A 21,463-nucleotide genomic window follows, 5' to 3' on the forward strand; every position below is an offset into this window, starting at 1 on the left:
TGCTCCCCCTGCACGACTTCACACTGTTCATTTGACCAGTGGTGAAGTCGTGCACCCCAAAAACGATTTCAGGATGTTGTAATCGATTACAATATCCCGTAATCGATTACAGCGTGTTGAAGTCGTGTCTCCCCTGCACGACTTCACTTTGTAGGCAAAAATGTTCTTGGTAATCGATTACTACACTTCTGTAATCGATTACCAGAGTGTTAAGTGTGCAAGAAACATCCTGGTAAACGATTACAAGTTTGTTGTTATCGATTATTAGAGTGTTTTGGTTGGTTTATGAAAATTTGTATTGTGTTGTAAAGCATCATTAGAGGTTAATTATGTGTAATGATTTGAATATTTGTAAGCACACATTGTTGTGTGATCTATTGTTATGTGTTGGAAGAGTAATTAATTTAATGTATAATCAATTAATCAGTCTTCAATATTTTAAAAACTGGGTCTATAAATAGATATATTTATAAATATTTGATTGAATTGAGTGTAGATTCTTATTATGCAAAATAATTTGGAAACAAAATAATATAAACAGTAAAAGATTAAGTTGTCAAAATTATTTATGAATTGAATTGATATTAATGTTAATGATTAAATTATGTTCTTAAGGATAAAAATAGAAGTTGGTCTGATTGATAAGGATTGAATATATATTAAAGGGTTAAATATTATTTTACTTTATATTTTCATTCAATTTTTGATGTGGTCTAGTTGTTTTTTTCAATCAACTTTATATTTTTATTAATTTTATTTAATTTTTTCTTCATTTTTGTTAATGATGTTTAAATAGTTTATTGATGTTAACTGTATATGTCATATGTTATTTGGCACTACTTTTGTTTTTTTTAAATTTATTATTATTTTTTAAAATTTTTATTATTCTTCCTTATTCTTAAATAAACTCTAACCCTATATTATACACGTTGCAAAAGTTAAATATAAATGTGATAGTTATATTATAATAATATAATTAGAATTAATTTAAATATAATTTTAGAAATACCTAATAAAAATATGAATATAATATTTATATAATACTTTTGAAAAAAAAATAGAGATTGAATTAATAAAAATTGAACTTGAATATAAAATATTAACGTTACATTAACACATGATATTGAAGTGCCATGATACTCATTTCATACATGAATATTTTTTTAAATTAAAATAATAAAATAAAGGTTTAAACCCTCATTTGGTTCTCATATTTGTGTGTCAATCTCAATTGGGTCATCGTGTTTTTTTCGGTCTCAATCGGTTTCATAAATTTGTTAAAATGAGCCAATTAAGCCTTCTCTGTTAAGTTTTCATTAACGCCATCTGCACATGTTGAAGTGTAATTTTTTTAGATCTCGTGGCATGCTGAGGTGTATTAAATTTTTTTGAATGACTTATTTGTACAATCAAGCACGAGACTCCTCCTCGCCCACCGCCCACCACGCCGCGCAATCTGGAGTTGCCACCAAGACAATGTTGTGACTGGCATACGACCGAGCATTATCACCGGCATTATCACCGGAGCACCGTCACGGGTTGCTGCTCCTCACCTTCACTGGCACCATCACCAACAACCACCACTCACAAATTCAATTAAACCTAACAGTTTCAAGTTCACAAATGGGAACACAAAATCAAAATCCCAATTCAACTCCAACTTCCAAAAATGTGATAAAAAAAACCTGCATAGAAAATCCAATGAACCATCCTAGAAATTCCAATTTCAAAACCGCAATACACATCCCAATTTCTTTTTCTACTTTTCCAGACTTTGCTCCTTTAAGTTTTTCGTCACGCTTTTCCTTATAATGATTGTAAGACTCTCCTTTCCGCTCAAATGAAATATTTTGGTTTCTGCTGGGCTGGGACTTCCCAAATAAAACAGGCTTGCTTTCAATCATTTTTTTAAGAATTTGATTGAACTCTTCTTGCTTTCGTTGATTCCACTCTGTTGATGCTGCTAACTTATTTACAGTTTCATCTTTTACCACTGGGTTGGTTTCATTTGGATTATCTTCAGTGTATAAACCTACATTTTCTTGTCTTTCTGGTTTTTTTATCACAATCAGTAATCTCATTATTGTTGTTAATTTCGGAAACAAAATCAGACACCATTCCTACATCTGAATTTTTTGGAATCTTGTCATGCACTGCATCATTAGAAGTCACGGGAACGGGATCTTCAGGAACATGTTCTGGCTGGTCTTGCACAAAGGTTTCCCCCATACCGGCACTCCATCTTCTCAAGACAAATTTATTTGTACTACAGAAACATCTGCTAATGACTTCCTCTTATGAATATCAGTAGTTTGATCACGTTGTTTCCTCTTCATAGTCAGGTTCAGAAGCATCTCTAAATGTATTTGGCCAGGAAAATAATTGAGACTCTTGATAGTTAAGGCGACAGCTCTGCGGGGTCCAACTCTTCCTATTTTGACCCTTCGCATAGGGGATGCTAATCTTCTGGGTGTTGCAGATCTTCTACTACCCACTTCACTATAGTCACCTGTAGAAGCAATCCACATAGAGTTCATTTTATCCTTTGTGGAGGAATCTTTCTCAAATTCTACACTATCAGATTTTACATTCCCTTTGAAGCAAGTTTTACCGTGTGGACCATGCCCATCAAAAACACCACAAAAGATCATATATTTAGACATGAAATCATGCACATATACAGATCCAAAACATGATGAAAGAGCATTCATCACCGGTGGGGCAGATGAATGCAAAGATCTTCCCAAAGGGGTAGATGTTCCCGGTGGAGAGAACATTCATCGCCGGAAAAGTAGCAGTCTGGCTGGAGTATATCAGCGGCGTCGGCGCGGATCTAGAGTCAGATCTCGTATGGCCCAGTTTGAAACCCCACACCTCTTTCCCTCAGCTCATCCATCTCTGCCGTGTAAACCAGAACCTTGAGAAAGGAAAAGGCTCAAAAGGAAAGACGAAGACGGTGAAGAATGATGAAGACTCTGAAAAAACATATCCCTAATGCAAATTCAGGAAAAAAGTCCCTAATTTCCTGCCACATCAAAAACTGTTTTTTTAAATATAATTATCCACGTAATTTAATTCTTATAACTAAGCTAATAATATGTGCACCACGTCATCAGAGTTAGACGGCGTTACTGATAAATTAACGGAGAGGGCTTAATTGGCTTATTTTAACAAGTTTATGGACTCGATTGAGACAGAAAAAAACACGATGACACACTTGAAATTGACACATAAATACGAGGAGTAAAGGAGGGTTTAAACTTAAAATAAATTAAAAATTAAAAAAAAAACACAAAGTAGCTTATGATATACATTATTCATATCATTAGAAAAAAAAGACCAAATTAAAAAAATTAAAATTTGATTAAAAAAAAAATTAAGGCCACATAAAAATACTGAACAAAAATAAAGAATTTAAGCTTATATTAAAATACTTAAAACTTTGTAAATAAATATTTTGTTGGTAGGTTAATTTCACTGGAGACTAGTAAAAAATATCATACAGATTAAAAAATTAAATAAAAATAATTGTTGAGAGTGGGATTTGAACCCACGCCCTTTCGGACCAGAACCTTAATCTGGCGCCTTAGACCAACTCGGCCATCTCAACTTTTTATTATTTATTTTAGATATTTGGTTTTTATATTAATAATGACTAAAATTATTGCTGCAGATAAGTTTCTTAAATATAAAAATAAGAAAAGTTTGGTAGCAGTAAGATTTTTATATGGTTCCCCTCCAGGAAATCTATAAAATGTTTGTTGTCTGGGGAATTTCAATGTTTATGTTTACAAGAAAGGACAATATCTTTTGGAGTCAACATTTACGCAACTTAGTGCCAAAAGATAAATTTTCTGCAGAAAGAAATAAGCAACTACGAAAAACATATAGAAACTTAAGCTGGTGCAAGACCAAACCTCTTTCTTAATTTTCTTAATTTTGTTTGATGATGGACAGTTGAACATTTCAACATGTCATCTTTTGTTGGAAAGTTTTTAAAATAGAAGGAATAGAATTGATAAGAAATCTGGAAGATAGAAGGCATGGTTATGAAATAAGTTCTATTTCTGCACAAAGAAGCTGGCAACTACGAAACCATCATAAGTTTGATTTCAGATTTTGCGGGAAGGAGGTACGGCGCAAGGATAAAAGGGAATGAAATTAGTGTTAGAGGTTTTATTATTAAGTCAAGGACAGTAAATTAGCAGCTGCACGAAGAAAAATATGCGGTCCAGGAATTACAAAGCCTAAGTATATATTCACTATGTCTCATCCTTCTACTTGCATCATCCTCAAGCTCTCTCTCTTTTTTTTTTTTTTTTTTTTACTTTAAATTAATTTATTATGTAATTTTGTTTTTTTCTTTAATTATTAGTTTTGTAACTTGTTAACATTTATTCAGTTATTTGATATTGTATAGTATGATATTTAGGTCGAACGGTTAACATCCAAGATCGATCGGTCTTGATATTGTAGCAGCGCTTGTCAACAACAGTGCTCGTCAACAAGGTCAAATCGAGACAATGCTCATCAACAACAGCGCTCGGACAAACCAGGTTAAAAGATGTTGGGCCACAATTGGGCCAACATTTAAGTTATTGGACTAATAATCCAATAGATGATAAAATAATCAAAGATATCTGATTAAAAGATATTCATAAAGCTGTTTATGAGCAACCGTCCAGATTTTAAGGTAAGTCTGTTTGGCTTGTGATAACCTATAAATACAGGACCAAGACTAAAAGCCAGGTACGTTCTATTCACATTTTCCTCACACTCTACTGAGTTCATAATATTCGATTACCATAATATTCATTTGTGAGCAACAGCTCCTTCAACAGACGCCTAACTTGAGCGTTAGAGTGTCTTTGCAGGTACCTCCCCCCTCCTTTACTGGTGAAGGAGAACGAACGATGCAAATCGAAGGAGCGCGAGCCACCCATCCAAGGACGAGCATGCGGTCTATATTGCAGGAGAGCGAGCGGTAGAGTCATCTAGAAGCGACAAAGTCACGTGTCTTAGTCCCACAAGAATATAAACCGAAACAGATATTTATAATTTTTACAATTGATATTTTATATAAGATTTAATCATTCTCGTAGTCTCTATTTATGTTGCGTTTTTTTAAATAAGTTATTTCTTTATTTTTTTTTCTCAATTGGGTACCTAAAAGTGAAAATTTGAAACAATTGACTCCCTGCCGTTAAATCGGGTTAACGAGATTAACTTTTAACTGACTTGTTAGTGTGAGTTATAATAATTTAATGATGTGACATATGTACAACCTCTTAGGTGAAAAATGTTTAATTAAAACATTAAAAAAAAAGAGTTTTCTGAAATCTAAAATCAGAGCATGACAAAATTAGGATTGATGGGTTTTAGCGAGGTTGTTGGTATTGTTGTTGTATGACGTTCTCGCGAAATTAGGATTCATACATAATCTGATAGACGTGGTATTGTTCGTATTTTTTTTTTTCAGAATTATGTTGTGAGTTGTTGAATAATATCTATGGGCCATTCGTGTTCTTCTTCCACATGCAACGAGTTTCGAAAGCAATACCATAGTGACTGTTATCGTAGGGATGGAGGCTAGAAAAGGAACGACGTATCACTGATTTGCCATTGTGGCGAGAAGTCTGTCTTGAGGACTGCGAAAACAACTAAGAATCAAGACAAACAATTCTCGGGTTGCCTTAAGTACAAGGTAAATTTGGTTTAATCTTTTGGTAGTACTAATTGGTTATGTTTGGTTGGTTGAAAATGGAGTTCTTATTTGTTGTTTTTGATGATTTTTTGAAATTGAATAGAAGTGAAAATGTTGGATTTGACAAAAGTGTTAGCTATGAAAAATTGGAAACAAATGATGAGAGATTGGTGAAGACTGAAGAAAATGAAAGTGATAAAAAGATCGTAGTTCATTTGGAGAAAGTTGTGTTGGGTCTTCAAACGTGGACAAAATTGTTTATAGGGAGTGTTATTGTTCTATGTGTAATGAACATTATTGTAGTTGCAATGTTGATAGGAAGGGCATGTTGTTGAAGGTGTAATGTAGGCAAGTTGATTGTATTGTTTTTTAATGTAATTAAGATGTATTGGAATGTATTGTAGGTTTTGCAGATGTTTAATGAAATGGTCTCTCTAATTTCCTACATGGTTAAAGTTCACATTATATACCTAGAGAAGAATATGACTGCTAAAACAGAATGATGACCTTTACCAACTAAGATAAATATTTCATTTATCTAACTTTTTGAAGGAAAAGTTCTTTTACATAACAGATAAATATTTGATTTCTGATGTCTTTAGTTTTTTTAAACTCTATTAACAAGACAATAACTTTTGAAAGAGTATAATTAACTACAGCAAATAAATTCCGTAGTTATTTTGAAGATTAAATTTAAGAACACATGATATATGCAAGATGTGACTGATAGTAAAACAACAATTCAAAATCTGATATTGACTTGGACATAATACCATCTACTATATTAACACCAAAATGTAGTTATCTATTACAAGTCATTGTACAATACTAGTGTAGTAAAACAAAGTTAAGAATGTCATATGAACTTGGACATAATCTTATATGAACCAAAATATAGTCATCCACAAACTATTCTACAAAAACTGTAATGAAAAACATTGTTCACTAATATAGTCTTCCATTACATGTGCTTTCATGTATTCCATTGTTCATTAATCATCTCTTACTATGGTTGACCTTCTTCCACATGTGGTTCACCTTAAGACAGTGTGTTCTATTATTGATCTTAGTCTGGCTGCATTACAAGTTGTTTAGTTATTTTGAGACAACGTGTTCTGTTGTGGCACACTTCCCTACATAGGTTACGTCTTTTCAGTAATCTACCTTTTATCATTCTTGTTGAATCATTTCTCATCTTCCACTACTCTAACCTCCTCTTCTTCTTTGGTCTACCTGGAAACTTTCTTTTTGATGGAGGCATGACATATGGATATTGGGTGACCTCCCACAGGTTGTTCCGATTAATAGGATAGATAATGGAAGAGTAAATTTCTCAATAGGTTGACTTTCGAAAGCAAAAAGGTATGTAGTCTTCTCCATCTATGTTTATAAACTTCATTGTTTCCAGTGCATGACAACACAATATTCCAGTGATGCTCCATTTTGTGCACGAGCATGCATATTCATCTATGTTGGCCACAAACTTGTCTCCACTTTATGACACATGTCAAACTTTAAATAGCTTTTTTGCAGATGAGCTGTCAACACAACAAAAAATTAGTAATGTAATGCCAATTAGGAACAAACTAAAACATTTATCAGAATTGATGAGTACCTGAGAATCCAATATTCTATTAATTGTGCCTCCTTTCGTAGTCTACTAATGACTTTTGGAAAAATTGATGATTTAAATGAACCTATCATTGACCTGTTAGTGGTTCATCTCTTCATCATGTAAACTTAGATGTCCTTCAACATCGTAATGATGGGTTTTGTCCTCGTATGAACCAATACTCTATTAAAGGCTTCTACATGTTATTAACTAAGGTATCACATCGAGGTTATGAACCAATACACTATTAAAGGCTTCTACATGTTATTAACCAAGGTATCACATTGAGGTGTCCTTGTGAACCTTGATCTTGACCAATAAAAGAAATAGTATCAGTATGTACATTAATGACAACCTAAAGGAAAAGTTAAGTCAACCATGTAAACCTTGGAGAATAACTATCAAGTGTCTAAACGCGTCTTGGTTGACCTCTTTTATACTTCTCATATCCTTCTCCTAATTTTTGGGTGGGTTGCTGTAGTTGCCCTCCACATTAGACATTTTAGATTTTTTCCAGGGAATTTCTTCCTGAAATTGGCATACAAGTGCCTTACACAACATCTCTGTGCAACTTTAGGAAGCAAATCTTGTATAGCTTGTAATAATCCCTGTCAGATTCAACATTAAGTTAAATGATTTTGGTTTTCATACTATGCATTTGAAGTAAAACATTTTGAAATAAAATGGAATTTACCTTTTCATGATCTGATATAATATAAATGTAATTGAAGAACAAATTTCAAGTCTACTAAGGTCTTCAATGAGAAGATCAATAAACCATGTCCAAGTGTTCTGTTCTCCACCTATACCACGATATATGCAAGTGGCAACATTTGATCATTCACATCTCAACCAACAATAGTTAATAATTCTCCACCATGTTTGCCTTTCAAAAAAGCTCTATCAAGGCCAATTATTGGCTTGCATGACACAAAGTTATCTTTGCATGCCTTCAGGCATGCGTAGAACCTCTTGAAAATTGGTTTTCCATCATTCTCTTCAACTTTGACCTTGATAATTGACCTTGAATTTCTTATTAAGAGGTCATGTGCATAATCATAAATTCTCTTATCTTGCATAGTGAATGACCCATCCACTTCGTTTGAAGCAAGGCTTTCGTCCGGTAATCCATACACTTAGATATTCTTATGTTCCATTTTCTACTCATTTTCTCCCTAATATCAACTCCCTTAACATTAGGATTTTCTCTCACTGTTTTTTCCATTTTTTAACTTAACTATTTGACATTGAGTCAGCAAAGGTTGTGCTCTCTACTACATGTGTGGGTATCCACAATAGTCCTCAATTGTCATGTATGCATTGCCTCCATATAACCATAGTATGTCATCCAAGGAAATTGTCTTTTTCCTCCCACACATTTCAGCCTTATTCTTCCATTCTTTAGTGCATACGTTTTGATTGCATCCAAGATGCTTGTTTGTCACCAAAATATGTTCCAACTTCTCATTTGAAATCAACCATAGTATTAGGCATACATAATGAATTTGTCATAACCCCCTTCCCTAATACTTTCTTCATCATTATTGTTTGGAGTAATTAAGTCTTCAAATTCTCATTCATCATTGAAGAAATCGTTATCACTTATATCATCATTATCCAAATCCAAGTCAGACATATCACTCCAATTTGACCTTTCATTTTCATGTGAAACAGATTTAACTTGTACATGAATATTACTAGAGCAATCTCATTCTTTGAAGTCACAATCAACATTTATGTTAACTAATCGCTCCATACTATTCACCTCACCATTATCATCATCATCGGATGTACTCTAATCACCAACAATACCTTCCTCCTCTACCAATATTGTAGGTTGATATTCATGAACTTCTACCTCTATGTCACATAAGTCTTCCAACTCATATGTTATACTTCTCTCCTCTAACCCAACTCTTGAGTTACACCACCATCTTTCTTAGATTGAGTACCATATACCCCTTCACCAACATCTTTTTCTCTTCTCTCACCCAATTGTTCACTTACACCACCATTTCCCTGTCTTTCACTGTCAACTATACCCTCACCACCCTCATGAAACATTGGACTGCCAATTATACCCTCACCACCTTCATGCAATACTAAACCCTCACCATCCTCATGCAATACTAGTGCAACTTCCTCACGTTTTTCATCAACATCATATTCAATCATGTGTATGACCTGAGGTTCAAACACATTGTGCACAACAAATAAATGAACCTCATCACTTAACCTAGGTAAGTTCACCATATGCATGAATCTAATGTCATCACACAAAGGTTATAGGATGTCATCGAACACAAAACCATATCCTACAGAGTACTACAAATCTTTGAATCCATCATATTCAAGTCTTTTTGACTACACTGACTACAACAAAGTAACTCCATAGGTCTGGGTCAAAAGCTAAAGTATCAATTTCTCCTTCATACTTGAGGCACCCTTCATTCTTAAACTTACCCCATGGTGAATAACCACCTCTATATCATCTCCATCACAGAAAAAATAATGAACAAAATTCTAGACCTATAAATTACCATATAAGGATAGAAAACACCATATATTAAAACCAATACACATTGAAAATGACACAACATAGCAACTTTAACTATGGAGGACAAGGGATACCATACCGAAATAAGCATACATAACATAGTCGGACAACCCTAATCCCACATTCAAAAAAGCATTAGCAGATCACTACAAAAGGCACCGAGTAATAAATTCAAACTCCAAATACTACATATACTAATTATGTACACACTTCCACTCAGCTACTTTGCGATACATGTCGAACGATTTCGTGCTTCACATCTAAGCTCGCAATTCCAATGAACAATGTTGGATTGCAACCACCAATGCCCTAATTGCACAAAAATTTCTCTAGTAATGAACACTCTACATTTTGTGATTTGTTGTGTCTCCAATGTCCAACACTCTCGTTCCCTTTCATCAACCTTAATTTCATCAAATATTGATTTTAGATTTCAGAAAATCATTTTTCTTGATTTTTTAATTAAACATTTTTCACCTAAGAAACTATTCATATGTCACATTATTAAATTATTCCACCTTACACCAACAAGTCACTTGAAAGTTAACCTAGTAACCAATTTAACGATAGAGAATCAATTGCTTCAAATTTTTACTTTTAATAATCTAATTAAAAAAAATGAGAAAAAAACCTATTTGAGAAAACATAACATAAATAAAGACTACCATTAAAGTTTTATATAATTTTAATTTTTATTAATATTTAATATTAAAAATATCTTTTATTTTAATATTAAATATTTAATAATGTTCTGTTTTATTTATTGTAATTTTTATTTTTGATAAAAACATTAATTAATATTTGAAATGGTAAAAGATTTGTACCCATTCTTTAACTTTGATAATGATAAAACAAAAAGTTTTACAATAGAAACGAAGAAAGTGAAACCTACTTCCGCTCCATTATAGTCTCTAAACTCAAGTACGCTACGCTAATAAATGATTAATAACTTTTTCTTTAAATATGACTTATGAAAAGAAAAGTAGTTTTATTTATACATGTGAAAAAATAAATATACAAAACGAAAAAAGAAAACCTCATACTTTGCCCACGAAAATAAGAAAATTATGTAAATATGCTAAAAATAACTATATAATATTTTATCTGTTTTCTCTTTTGGCATTTTAAATAATCACATAATTAAAAATAAAAATTACAGAATGAATTATAGAAAGCGCATAATCAATTATAAAGTTTAGTCTTAAATTTTTATTTCAAATATAATTTTTCTTAAACTAATATATAAAAAATAAAAAACAAACAAGTAATATTATAATATTTAAACTTATTTTTAATTTTTTTACGATTTAATTAAGTTTTGAGTACTAATAAATTTGAACATTTTCAATTTGAGTATTAAATTTTAAATTTCAGTTAACTATAGAGATTTAACTAAAAGAATATGGGAATTTAAATATTTAATAAATTTAAAATTTAAGCTTTTATTTTGTTTTTCATCATATAAAGAAGGACAACGCAAACTATTTACTTCAGTCGTGTTAATTAACACCAACATTGGATAACAAAAACCCAATTAAAAAATATAAAATTTTAAATACTGAATAAAATGAAACTTTTCATATGAACTTAATTTAAAACATCTAAAATTATCAAAACTTGAAAGTCTTCTTTTCTTTCCATTTTTTACCTCTCACTTTTCATCGTATCATCGTCTTATTATCTAACCAAAGCATAAAGGTTTTTCATCATGGACAGTTTATTGAACATTTTAACAAGCACATCATTAATAGGAAAGTTTAAACAAAACAAAGAAGAATATTGATAAGAAATTATCCATCTCAGAATATGAATTATAAAAATACAAGACAAGTAAAGAATATTCATGAAACAAATTAGACTAACCTCAGTAATAACCTTTTGGAGTTACATAAGAAAGCTCACTATGACCTTAAAATGAAAGCATATAGAGAATGACTTGTGTTGGCGGGCCAACTAAGAAAAAGATGCTTTATCAAATGTAAGCTAAAAAATAATGTTAAACAAAAAGGCGTACAATAATGACATTATTCATGGATAGAGACCGTCAAGCCTAGATGCCCCTTCTGATTCTCTCCAATTCTTCCTCAGTCTCATGTATCTGTCGTTGTAGGGCTGCTAATTTGCGCTGTAACCGTTCTACATGGTCTCCTCCACTAGCTAAGGATTGATATGGTGATGTAAAATGTCTAGAAAACGCTTTCAGAGCTTCAACCCCAGTAACCTATTAATTTGTGATCGTTGATTTAAGTATAATGATACAATCGAGCAGGAAATGAAAGCAAACTACTCACAATTTCAGCGGTTTAAAAAGTAAATACAGGATTTTTTACACGTGTATGAATCTGCTGAGTATCAAGAATGCAACAACTAACCTCTTCTGGGAGCAATGGAAGCTTGGTAATATTGAAGTCATCATACAACATGTAAAACTGATCCAGATATCTCTTTTGCATTTTCATTCTTGCCTTAAGTAACTTGGATTCAACATCTACAATACAAGGGTGATAGGATTGGAAGAAAATAATACGATTTGGAAAAGAAATTAAAAAACAATAATGTAAGTTATAAAGGACATGTAGGAATGTTACCTTCGTCATCAAAGATTACTTGATTAATGATGATATTGTGGGTGTCAATTTCAAACTTTGCAAGTTCCTGAACCAGTCTTTCTGTTTCATATAGAGAAAGGAATTCGGGAATACAAACACAGACGAAGGTTGTCATGTCCTGTAAATAAAGAAATACAACAATTTAGTTATTGGAAAGGGATTGGTAGCTGGGTTGGGTACAATAAAAAGTAAGAGCAAGCACATAATATTTTATTCAAAGACAAAATCAATACATCTTAATTGATCGTACTACATTCGAAATAAGGGGAACATAAAAATAACAACAAATGGCTAGGACCTATCAAACAATTCCAAGTTAAAAATTCAAAGAACATGGAAGTCTTGTTATCAGAACAACATGTAAGCTCATTCTTTTTATCAAAATTATACAGAAAGACTGTTTTTATGCAAGGAAGGACCTGGCATAGCCATTGAAATTTATCAAATCAACACTAGTCAAAGATGCTTGTACTCAACTTAATTTTTGGCTGTTGTGTCACGTAACATTATTTTTTCAAAGGTTAAATACCATCTAGGAACTGAAAAAAAAAATTGTTGGAAATGTGACTAAATTATTTTTAAGAAGTGAATTTTAAGCTGAATTCAACCTTAATAAACCGTATTGTAAAGTGAGATTTGCAGTCACTTATATACTATGCATCTATCTAACCTCTAGTTGATGTATCAACACTAGTCAAAGATGCTTGTACTCAACTTAATTTTTTGCTGTTGTGTCACGTAACATTATTTTTTCAAAGGTTAAATACCATCTAGGAACTGAAAAAAAAAATGGTTGGAAATGTGACTAAATTATTTTTAAGAAGTGAATTTTAAGCTGAATTCAACCTTAATAAACCGTATTGTAAAGTGAGATTCAGTCACTTATATACCATGCATCTATCTAACCTCTAGTTGATGTATGATCTTCAACACACCCCTTACACTGAGTCATATACATCTTGAGTATGAGATTAGATATTAATGGATGTTATCTGCGTCTCTTCGTACTCTGTCGCGGGTGGTCGATGGCTGCTGCCACTGGCGGCCTTAAAATTTTCATCTTTCCTGAAATACTTCAATGGTCCTGCTCTCCTAATAATAACAAATATTTAGTTGTGGTTTCTGATTGTAGTCATTTGGTTCGTATTTTTGAAGAGTCATGGATTTCTTGATGAATGGAAGTGAAGATGGGATGCGAAAAGTCTTCCCGAGGAAGAAATATTAAAAAAAAAGTGCCTTGTTCGGCATTGTATCTCTATTCCTTAGCCTTTTCCATGATGCGTGTTTAGCTTTGTATGGTTATTTATTTACAAGTCTCCAAGGGTAGTAAGTGGTTAACAGCAAGGAATTTCAATACCAAAGTCATGAGTTGAAGGTTGCTCATGGCATGAGGGGAGTCTATTTCTAGCAAGATTCAAAAACTTAGTCAACAATTTCACCAACCCTTTGTCAGATTTGTTTTTGGATGCTTTAATGAATAAAAGAGACAATTATGATCTTCCCCCTTCACGATTTGTCATCGGCGTGTTGTCATTTCCGCTGTTTGCCGTGAGGGGGAGTATACTTCCAACCACTGCAGACCCCATCACCCCATCCGTCAATGATGGCGGTCCTTACAGTTTTGCCGCTTTCAGCCACTACAAGCCCATCAATAGTGATGGCAATCCCTGTAGTTTTGTCTCTTTTAGCCACTACAGGCCCCATCCTTACTTGATGGCAATCCAATCCCTTTAGTTTGTTTGTTGGCCGTCATCCACTCTTGATGGAAATCTCCTTTGTCAAAGTCATTCTACTTGAAGTTTCATGGTGCTAGTTGAAGTTTCGCTACCACTGTCCAATTGTTGTGAGTTGTTCGTTGACTTATGTTTGCACTTTTGCTATCCACTGACCATTGTCATCTGGTTGTCACACATTCTTGAAGACGGATCATATATCTCAGGAGGAGTCTCTTTGGCTACGCTGGTTTGTCAATCCAATTTGGTTTATAGACATTCTCTCTCGATGGTCTAATCTGAAGTATATGTGCATCTTGTTCTAAGCCAAAGTTACCATGTCTATTATCTCATTCGAGACAAGTTGATTTTGTTGGATTGAGTTTATTTGTTCCAAGCTTGGTATATACAATTTGTATGTTGCAGCTTGAGGGGAAGTGTTAGAATATTTACCCTGTTTATCATTGTTAGAATATTTAGGGTTACCCTAAATATCATGTACTGTTGTATTAATTTATTCTTATAAGAAGATTATGAGAGGGATCAATCAACCTCTCTAAAAATATATTTTAACAGTTTCAAATCTCAAGTATAAGGATCTTATCCTTATCACTTTTTATTTAGAACACCATGAGTTTGATTTTAAAATTACGATAATGTTCATATTTGGAATTTATATAGACTTGAGCTCTATATACATTGTCCACGAATAAAGTCATATATATAGAGCTAAAGTCTACTACAAAATTCAAATACTAGCATAATCCTAATTTTTAAATCAAACTCAACATTCTCCTTTCAATAAATAAGCATAAAGAATATGGTTCATGAATAGAAGTTTAATAAGCTCCACAACAGAGCATCTCCTTTAATAAAATATAGTTTCTGCAAAAGAAAATCAGCAGTCTTAGTGTGAATAGTAAATATAGTATTCCATTAAAAGTAAAATATTAATGTCATTCTGTTTTCACATTAACATGTCAAGACATGATTTGCGCTACCAGCAATGTGCTACTTCAACTTTCACCCATTATTAGCTCCTAACTAACCATAGTTTCTAAGAATTACAAGGTTAAATTCTCTCATGAATATACAAACAACACTTAATGCTATAGAAAATTGACCACACATTAAGAGAGCCAACATCAGGAGGAATATGAGGGAGGGACACAGGAATAATTGTGACAGAAATCCAGAGTAAACATGCAAACTCGCAAGTATAGAGGTGTGGATTGCAGTGAAATCATGACTATGTTCACCGAATCAAGAGATCATGCAACGCGTCGATGTGAGAAGCTAGGGTTTGACAATGGCACACACTAATTAAAGGGTTAGACAATGGCTAACATGTCCAATGCCTGCGGCGAGGGCCCCAAATGTGCTAGCATCACCGCTGGTGGGTCTGGTTGGATGGAGGAGCTGCAGCGATGAGACCGTTAATGTTGGGGTTTAGGGCCGCATAGAAGAAGATGAAGGAGGGAAACAAAAAATAGAAAAAAATGTAACAGAAAAGAATAACAAGACAAAAGAAAAATAAGAATTTTTACTTTTATAAAATCACACGTGATAGCCACATGTGCAAACCTTTTAATCCAGTTAACAACATTCAATGAAGATGTATTCCATGCATCACTAAAGTATAAGGATGAATTTTATAAGAACTTTTCGAGAAAAACAAATTCCAAGTTTGCATGTAAGTTCAAAGACTAATAACATGTTTAATCCTTTATTTTATTATCTGACAGTGTTAAATATCTTTAAATTAGTCATATATTAGACAATATCCTTGCACAGCTATTGGCAAAGTTTCCTTGTGTAGTGTTATGGATTCTTATTAATTGAGATTCTCTAGATGATGAGAGACATCCAATCCAATCCGATAAGGAAGGGGCATTGGTTATTGTTGTGGAGAGTGCAGGGCTCATTAACTGGTAATTTAGTTTATATGCAAGCAATAAAGAATCTGTCTTCATTCATTTTCTGATCCAGCTCCTTTAACTAAGGTTATGAAAAATAAATAAAAATTAAAGTTTATTCAGCAGCAAGAGTACAAGACAAATAAACAAGAAATTCACATCTTTAAAACAATACCATACAGAAATTTAATGTAATTCTTACCGGATCTTTGAATTGCTTATTAACTTGTTCAATTACATCCTTCATGCCTTCAAGCCTCCCAAGAATTGCATCATCTCCAAAATCCTCACCCATGCCAAACATACGAGTCATCTGTGGTCAAAGTTCAAAAGGGATTCCAATTACACAAAAGATTATTAAACACAACAGTCTCATGGGTATATCATAGAAGCTTCTTCCAAGTTGGATACAGACATATCTATGCTACAGAAATAATATAAAGTAGTACTATAGCCTGTTTCCCAGAATAGATATTGATTTTCTAAAATTAAAATTCATAATATGCATTTTTTAATATATAAATTGTTCAGATATTTTAGGAACTTTTAGATTTTCTTCTGTCAAGATATTTTAGAAAGTTTCAAATTTAATTCCAATTGGTTCTAATTCTGTATATTAGTTGTATCTTGGTTTTATTACTAGCATATCAATCCCACAAAATCAGGGAATTTTGTTCCCTAGATCAGACTGCTTGTTTCCTAAATTATCCAGTCAATGTACGTATATATATGACATGTACATACTGAGACTGGATAAGAGAGAAATCATTTTCTTCTAATTTTGAGATAAATCATATTATATACAAATTCTATGATAAATATTTTATATTTATATTTAAGTAAACTATTTAAATTGAAAGTGGTGGTTAAGAGAAAGTGTACAAAAAAAGATAAAAAAGATGGTTATTATGGTATATTGAAATTACCCTACTATCTGTAGAAGTGTGAAATATACATCCAAACGAGAGAAGAGAGAAAACATTGAAAGTGTCTAATTGAGAGAATGGGGAGAATGTTTCACTCTCTCACTCTGCAAGTCATGCACTATAATTTATAATTAGGGATAGAAGCTATCCAAAAATCATCAAAAAGAAAAAGATTATGCTGTCCACAAGTAATAGAAACAATTCGTTTTGTATTCATAAACTATCTGAACTATTAAATGTGCAAATTAGTATCGACAATTCCATAGGCTGTGGCAAGTGTTTGTATGGGGAACTTTGGCCTCCACCATCGATACCACTGTTCTGAAGGCGTCAAATGATAATTGTTTAATTGAATATGGTGAAAGTAACAATGGCAAGGAGACTGATCAGTAGTTTTTTAGAACATCAAAGAGGTCTCCTGTGATTCAGTTCTATAACAATGGACAACAGACATCCACATTTTCCATCCTGAATTGTAGTGCAAAGAAAGACAAAAAAGTTAGAGTAGGATCGCTGTACAAGACCAGAAAGCATCATTTTGCTATGGAATGACGCATCTGGGAGGAAAGAAATACATCAAGGAATTGAATGAGGTGATTGAAGTTGAAAATGAAACAGTAAGATTTACATTTCCAAATTAAATGAGGATCTGTTTATGCTAACCGTCTAATTAAGAGGGAACTGGTGTGGACGGAGTGGTATCAAGATCTTATATTAAATAAGTCTTCTATGTAAATTTAAAAAAAAAAAAAAAGATGTTATATTGCACTGATCCCAGATCTACTATGAGGAAACACGGTACGTTAAAATTATATTTGAATATTATAGTCTATCTAAATACTGAAACTAAGCCGAGTAAAACATTAAAGTAGAAAGAAAATATGACGTGATGCAAAAGACTTTATTCTTAAGTTCATACCTGATTAAACAAACCACCGAATTTATTTTTCAAAGACATTACTTTTGCAAGACCCTTTTCTAAAACTGTTGGGAATTGCAACAGTCTGAGCGTATGACCAGTGGGAGCAGTATCAAATACAATAACAGAATAATCCATGGTCTGGACCAATCTGCAAAATAATTATACAGCAAAACACACAATAAATAACATGAAAATATTAAGTTGAAAAGTGACAATTCAAAGAAAGATAAAGAAATATAAGCACCACAAGCTTGCTTAACAGGTTTCTTGATTAAATCACGCACCGTTAATAATGATTTGCAAATCAACAAAAAAATAAAAATTCACATAGCTTATTGTGGATAAAAATTATGCATCCAACTTTAGATTTTGATATTACAGCATATTGATTCATTTGTAACTAAAATTGACATAGATATGGCTTGTTTTAAAAGCAAAAAGGTTCTGTCTTTTCTTGTATAAAATCAACAGTCATACTTTTATGTTCGTTTTGACCTTAGAATTATGAAGGCAGAATACCTGCAATAGGAGTACTCCCCTCTCATTAACCATATACCTACAGAATACTGCAGTTTTAATATTTTACATGAGTCAGTAAGAACTCAGCACTTGCTACAACAAGACAGGATTTTAAGGAACCTACAATAGGAATTTTCGTAGCTACATTATTTAATGTGATGTAAGATTTATATTAGGATTTCCAGCCTTCTAATATTCAATTCAAGTCATTTTTTAGGATGCGAGAAACTATTGTCATCCCCTCACTGCATACCTATACTATTATTGCCACTAACACCCTCATTCCATCCACCCAGTTCCTTGGGTGTGAATATATACAAAATTGACACTTACCAAAACTGTTAATTTGATTACATTTAACAGGGAGATATGATATGATTTAATAGGGACATATCTTACCAAATATTTCCCATTAAACAATATATCGATTTTGTTCCTTATTCCTATATATCTTCTTCATTATAATTAATTATACTATGCGTACACAAGACACAAAATTCACTATACTCCTTTCCAGTTTCTCTCTACTCAATATGGAACCAGAGCATTACCATCCTCCATGACCTGTTTTGTCCCCAGTCCTTCCAACAAACCCAATGAACTTTACTTATAAAATACCAAGTAAAAATCTCGATGATGGTCTAAAGGCTCCTCGTAATGGGCTGTGGGGTAACAAAAAGAATCTTCTGCTCCCTGAACTAATCACCACAAATTTAAATGATCAAAAAAGTGAAAAATCAATATCCCAAAGTTTTTACATGTTTCCTTTGGCGTGTCACTTTTAAAGATTCCAGGAAACAGATAAAGAACTACGATCTCAATCAGGAAACTTATTATGTCACGGGCAGTGTCAACAACCAAAGAGGCCATTGCAATGACAGGTATCAAACTTATAAGAAGATTCTTGTAAGAAATTATGAGCACACATGAATTGTGTCAATCACGTAAAAGTAGATAACCCAACCTAGAGATCTATTTACCTTTTACAAGAGCACCTATGTTCCGGATTAAAATCTCAATAACTGTTTCCCTAAGGTTTTCCGAAAGAGTAATAATATTTGTCGACCTTCATATCATACACTCCATCAACACTTAAAACTTTTCTCTATTCATCTCTTTCTATCACAACATCATACCTCTATCACATCTACACTTCTCTCTAATTCTTTCTCTATCAACTCCTCGACATTAATTAGGGTAGTGGTGTCTGTTGATAGTTTTTCTTTCCGAAAATTTTCATAACAAGCAAGTTCTTAAAGACTAAATACAACCAGGGAGCCACCAATCCAAAATCAACTATCACTCCTCTTCCTCTCAAACAAACCTAAATCAACCACTAATCCTTTCCCAAACATTAAGCACACACGCCTAAAACCTAAATCACTCTACTTATCCTGTCACAAACAATACACACAGGTATCAAAACCAAGTTCAGCAAGATTGAAGTGCCACAAGATTCTTACTTCAACATCTCAGCAAAGCTCATGGCCTCATCAATTCCGGGAATAGCGCCGGCTAGTTCGGAGAACAAACTGTCCATCCCATCAGCGCCACCCATATCCTCATGATCAACGGTAGGATCCACCTCCTACACCAAAATCCCAACATACATACATAAATAAGATAAAGCAATTGAACAAGAAAAAAAAAAAAGACATCCCAAGGTAAAAGGGGGATTAATCACCATGGCATAAAGGTTGGAGAAGCCATTGACGAGAGTGGGGATTTTGGTGAAACGCTGCTGAAATGCGTCACTGAGATTATGAGCAGGGTCGGTGGAGATGATGAGGACGGAAGAGCGAACGGTTGCAAGGAGAATGGAGATAATCGAACTGCATGTCGTTTTACCAACGCCGCCTTTGCCACCGACGAAGACCCACTTCAGAGTATCCTGATCCAGAATGTTCTGAACCGTTCCCTCAACTTGATCCCCCATTTCCCTATCTCTTCTCTCTTCGATCAATCAATCGATCACAAACCTAATTCACCCCTTTATTCACACAACTCTTTTTCTTCTTCTTCTTCTTCCTCTTCTTCCTGTGTTTCTTTATCCTTCAATTTCAACAACATGTGAATTTCGTTTCAGAGTTTTTTTTGACTCATTTTTCCAGAGTACGAAACGAATCCAAATCTTGATCTCATCAATCACACATATACGGGTTTTTATTTTTATTTCTTTTTCAAATCACTTTCTTTTCTTTAATTCATTAAATAAATTAAAAAAGAAATGGAACATACTACTTCTTATGACCAAAAAGTCTATGTCAAATACTATTCTAATTATTTATTTATTATAGAGATAAACGTTACATTAGAAATTGTTTTCAGAATTTTCATGTTTTATGAAGTAAATGAAACAAATGTCATAACAACTTATATTTATAATTCGCATACATGAATTATGTAAAATAATGTAACGTTATTATTAAATTGGATTAACTTTCTTAATTCTATTAATATTGATTATAAATGTTAAATTTATTTTAATAAATACTAGCGTAGACACATACGTTATGTATACACAAATTTTAAATATTTATAAATTATCTAAATTTTAAAAATAATAATTAAAATGGTAAAATTGAAAAAAAATAAAAAATATATATTTAGAGATATAAAATTATAGATAATATAAATTCCTGTATTAAAATAAAAAATATTATAAATGATATTATGTAAATAATTTCTTTATTATGAGTAATTATTTAAATTTTAAAAAATAGTTAATAAAATGATAAAAGAATAAATAATTCTTTTATTTATAACGAATAATTATTTGAATTAAAAAAATTATTAAAATAATAAAACTTAAAAATAATTTTCTATTATAAATTTTAAAAATAATTATTAAGAAGATTAAATTGAAAAAACTAAATAAAACACCAAAATGATGTATCTCTTTATATATAATTATATATGTTTATCCATATATATAATTATATATGTTTATCCATTACTATATATAAGAACCTAGAAGAGTGGGCAG

At 32.4% G+C, this 21,463-nt stretch overlaps 1 protein-coding gene and 1 non-coding gene across 2 annotated transcripts; both read right to left on the bottom strand.

The window, feature by feature from the left end:
* Positions 1–3,529: 3,529 nt before the first annotated feature.
* TRNAL-AAG (transfer RNA leucine (anticodon AAG)) lies at positions 3,530–3,610 on the bottom strand. Its single transcript has one exon. It is a non-coding gene; the product is annotated as a tRNA-Leu (tRNA).
* Positions 3,611–11,652: 8,042 nt separating this feature from the next.
* On the bottom strand, positions 11,653–20,634 carry LOC124832573 (P-loop containing nucleoside triphosphate hydrolases superfamily protein). The gene is made up of 7 exons (XM_047306813.2): positions 20,162–20,634; positions 19,941–20,065; positions 17,956–18,106; positions 16,313–16,423; positions 12,462–12,600; positions 12,246–12,361; positions 11,653–12,094 (listed from the first exon to the last, which is right to left on the bottom strand). Exons 1-7 carry the CDS (start codon positions 20,411–20,413, stop codon positions 11,924–11,926), a joined length of 1,065 nt encoding a protein of 354 aa, XP_047162769.1. The 5' UTR covers positions 20,414–20,634; the 3' UTR covers positions 11,653–11,923.
* Between the last annotated feature and the right edge of the window lie 829 nt (positions 20,635–21,463).

Source organism: Vigna umbellata, chromosome 11, assembly GCF_029865625.1.
Source record: "Vigna umbellata cultivar VRB3 chromosome 11, Vumbellata_1.0, whole genome shotgun sequence".
In the NCBI taxonomy this organism is placed as follows: Eukaryota; Viridiplantae; Streptophyta; class Magnoliopsida; order Fabales; family Fabaceae; genus Vigna; species Vigna umbellata.